The sequence below is a fragment of the Morus notabilis genome, unplaced genomic scaffold (genome assembly GCF_000414095.1).
Source record: "Morus notabilis unplaced genomic scaffold, ASM41409v2 Scaffold634, whole genome shotgun sequence".
In the NCBI taxonomy this organism is placed as follows: Eukaryota; Viridiplantae; Streptophyta; class Magnoliopsida; order Rosales; family Moraceae; genus Morus; species Morus notabilis.
The window spans coordinates 24897-29158 of record NW_010359282.1 but is presented as its reverse complement, the minus strand read 5'-3'; the positions used below and the strand labels follow the sequence as shown (position 1 = coordinate 29158).

General features: G+C 39.5%; 1 protein-coding gene across 1 annotated transcript; it reads right to left on the bottom strand.

Moving 5' to 3' along the window:
* Positions 1–229: 229 nt before the first annotated feature.
* Positions 230–3090, bottom strand: LOC21403994 (indole-3-acetic acid-amido synthetase GH3.6). Its single transcript, XM_010093967.2, has 3 exons — positions 2689–3090; positions 1612–2528; positions 230–1261 (listed from the first exon to the last, which is right to left on the bottom strand). Exons 1-3 carry the CDS (start codon positions 3018–3020, stop codon positions 675–677), a joined length of 1836 nt encoding a protein of 611 aa, XP_010092269.1. The 5' UTR covers positions 3021–3090; the 3' UTR covers positions 230–674.
* Between the last annotated feature and the right edge of the window lie 1172 nt (positions 3091–4262).

Below are 4262 nucleotides of genomic sequence, written 5' to 3'. Positions count from 1 at the left end.
ATTTTTGGACCACTAGATAATGAATATGCCTGGTATAGACAAGTCATGAAACAAAATGATTAATTTATAAGTAGGATTGTTAATTATTCTTCGCTATCTCATTTACTATACGATGGGAAAAAGTTTGTGTCCTTTTCTTGAAAAATCATAGAAAAAGAAAGGAGTTCATAAGGGAAAGGCTTTCTTGTTGCCGTTTTAGTAAAGAAGTCTATGAGGCTTAAGAATCAAATTCCCATAAAACGTGATGATATTATTACAAGAAAAGAACAGCTAAACTAATAGAAAATATAAAAAGGCAAAAAACTATAAAAAAAATAATTTTAAAAAAAAAGAGCTGCAAAAGAAAAGCTTCCATGAAAGTGGAACTGTTTTTGTACATGGGGTGGACTAATTCAAAGTCACTATGCATAATAAACAAACAGCTAAATTTTTTTTTTTTTTAAAAGGAGATTAAAGAGGGGTGGTGGTGAACATGAAAAACATTGGTGTTAACCTAAAATGATTAACCTTTTTTTTTTTTTTTTTTGGCTTCCCTAAGAAGATCATCACAAAAACAGTTCTTCTACACCTCCATGAAAGGATCAACTTTTTTTTTTCTAGAACCACAAGAACCTACCACATATTCATGACGGCATTCAATATTTTTCTTCTCATTTTTACCCCTTTCCGAGTTTTCAATCATGGTTGCACCACTTTTTGTGCCCCGGAACCCATTTTGGGCACTTGGGACTGAAATATTCGGTCACAACCCTTGAGTTCAAGAGCTCAACAATGGGTGCAAATTTCACACACCGTGGGGTCTTGTACTGATTAATTGACGCACCTAGGCTTATGGCATAATCCATAAGCTTATCAAACGTCCCAGCCTCAACAATCTTGATTTCCAATGGCCCGATCGATTTGTCCGACACACGTCCTTGGCGATAAACGCTGTTAAGTGACTCTTCAATCGTCAAACAACAATCCTCAAACACTGAAGGAGGAATTGGAGTTGAGCCCTTGAGACTCATCTCCCAGTAGAGCACATAGTGGCCCGGGATCGTTGTGGTGTTGGCATAGCTCGTGTATTCGGAGACATTGGCGTCGAAAGGAACCAAGTGGTTGACGGCGTTCTTGACGGCGTTTTGGAGCTCGACTTCGTCGGTCTTGTCGGAGTCTATGCTCAGGACCACATTTTTTCGGCATATGAAGCTGAATTGTGGCGCTTTGTTCTTGAACCCTGCCACTCTTAGCACATCTCCAACTCTATACCGGTAAAGTCCTAAACAAAAAAAATAAAAATAAAAAAAAAATAACCACAACCCATTTCACGTGAAGACCAATTAAACAAAACCCATAATTTCTTTTTTTTTTTTCAAAAAAAAATATTCTATGTACACTATTTTAGTTTTTAATACCAAATGATGTGACAAGACGAGCCGTTAATTTTCAACAGGTTAAAAAAAAATCGGCTTTGTGTTAAAGGCTTCTATGATACAACCAATCAAATCCGGTGGGATGGTCGGATGCTTTTTCAGACGCTAGATAATGGTAAAATAAAGATACGGTTCAGTGCGGTTTTTTCATTAAAAAAAAAAAAAAAATTCGTAGTTCCGGGCTAAAACTATTTACCAGCATAGGTTGTGACAACGAGTTCATATTCCTGGCCAAGCTTGACATCAGCCAAATTGACGGGCTCGAGATGTTCCTTAGAATTGTTGGTGACCCCATTGATGGAATTGTTTGATCTGTTGACAGGCAGGAATTCAAAGTAGGCCATGGTGGGGATGAGGGTGTAGGAAACCTCGCTGGGCTTGTAGAGAGGGTTAAGATTGACACCAAAATAGCACTCCGAAGAAGCGTACATGGTGCAGACCAGAGGGAGCCCATTGCTGTAGTAATCAAGCGTCGGGATATACTGTGACATTGTCCCGGTCACAATGACATCCACATATTTTGTGTTAGGCCACAGCCTGGTTATGATCCCCTGCCACGACTCCTTCGAGCACTCCGACTCTATAAAATCGGCCAGCTTAGGGTCGGGTTGGAGGATTTTCCCGACCGCATCGCGAACCGCAGGGTCGGTTATTTGAGGGTTGAGGGTCCCGGTCCGGATGTCGTTGCAAAGGACGCGCCAGTGCTTTTCGAGGAACCGGATCGCGCGGATAAAACCGGAGGCGAAAACCGCCCCGACCCGGAGGACTTCCTTGTTTTGGCAAAGGCCGCAGAGGAGTTGGGAGTACATGCTTTGGTACGAGTCAGGGCAGAGAATGGCCTCATTTGGGCTTGTGTAGTTTGTGTAAGGGTCATAGGGTCTGTCCCTGAAGTGGCTACTTTTGTAATAGGCAGTTAGGACCGGACGAGCCACCAGGCCTCCAGGTGTTTTGGCCTCGGATTTTATGAACAAAAAGTACATTCCTTTGCCTTTCTCTAAGCCAGGGACAAATTGGCTCATCACCGGCATTAATAGGCTATAGAGCAGTGATCTCCTCCCCATTTCTTCCTCAATTGTTGGCATCAATTTTCTCTCACCTCCTGATGTCCCAGAGCTGCCAAAAAACCAAAAAAAACAACAAAAACAACCCATTAGCCAAAACCATCTAAATAAATAACATGTAACATGATTTTTTTTTTTTACTAATAACGTCTCGGAAAATAAGTAATAAGATTATGAATCCAATGTAATAAGGACTTTTTACGAGTACCGACCTAGTCAAAAACTCGGAAATAGGCTTGGAGCAGAGGATTTGTGAGGTGTCACCCTTCGCTATACGGTCGATATCTGGTTGGATATCTTCGTAGGTGATCACGGGAATGAGCTTCTTGAAGGTGTCACGGTCAGTGTGGCCGTTAAGGCCGTGACGCTTCAAGTACTCAACGTTGGCATTGCTTGAGAGGATCTCAGCGAGGACACGCTTTTGGACTTCATCAGCGTTTGCCGTCACGTCTTCTATGAACTCCAGGGCCTTGGCGTTCTTCTCTTGTAGATTGTAGTTGTAGTTTTCAGGTAATTTGGACGAGGTCTTTGGAGCCTCAGGCATGGCTAATTGTTTGTTTCTTGCTTTTGTTTTGTTTTTTTTTTGGTTTTAGAGAGAGAAAGAGAAGAGGGGGGGAGAGAGAGAGAGAGAGAGAGAGAGAGAGAGAATGAGGTCTTGTTGTGAGAAGAGAGAAGTGGAGATGGTTTAGGTGTGGGGGAAAAAGAAAAGAGAGAAGTCGGTTTATATAGAGCCACAAGCGAAGGTGGCTGTGCTCGACCGATAGGGATGAGAAAGTAAAACCAACAATGGAATGAAGGGGCATTGGTGGAAAAACGCACACTTTGGCACAAATTGGTATCATTTCTGTTTTCCTTTTAAGAACATGCTTTTGTGACACATAGAAACATGGAGTTTCCATGCATTCAAGATCAGGTCAAATTACTTCTTTTTTCATTTCTCACATTCATTTCTCATGTTAGAAATTAAACAAAAAGGGTGATTATTAGGCCTCGTTCACTTTACAATTTGAATCACAATTTAAATTTTTTGTTACAATATTTTTTTTTATAAAAATTTAAATTTAACATTTTATATTTTCTCTCATATAAATTTATCTATAAATTTAACTTATCAATTTAAACCCGTAAAATAAACGTGCTCTTATTTATTTATTTTTATAATATGTAAAGAGATCAATGCCCAGTAACAACTGCTTCTTTTACTTACAAGACAACTTAAACATTTGTCTTTACCATTTGTCAAAATGTAGTTATATTTTCAAATAAATAGATGTCAGATAAAGAATTACAGGAGAAATGGATTTTAACCGTAAAGACGCTTATGCAAATCGATGTTGTCTAAAAAAATTTTCTCACTGTATGCATTAAAAAAAATTCAAAAAAAATCTAAACAACCACGTGTCATCATATTACTTGTCGAGTAGCCTCAGTTTCAGCCACACCCTCTGAAATTTTACTTTTTTCTGACTTTTGCAAGCTCAAGCAATTTAAAATCGTCTTCCTCTTTGGAGAATGTGGGCAACAGTGCACAAGCCTAGGGTTCTTGCGTGCAAGGAAAAGCAGAATAAATTAATATTAATCCATTCAGAATATACCTTCTCAAGGTGTTCAAAGCCAATTAGAAAACTATTTTTAATATAAGATAGGAAAATTCAGCCAAAAAAAAAATTTATTTTTTAACCGGCAATACCCGGTAAAACCGCAGTAAGTACTCCCTACAGGCGCGCGCTTGTACCACGGGTGTCCTGAAATACACCGGCAGCCACTTCCCTAATTTGTTATGAGG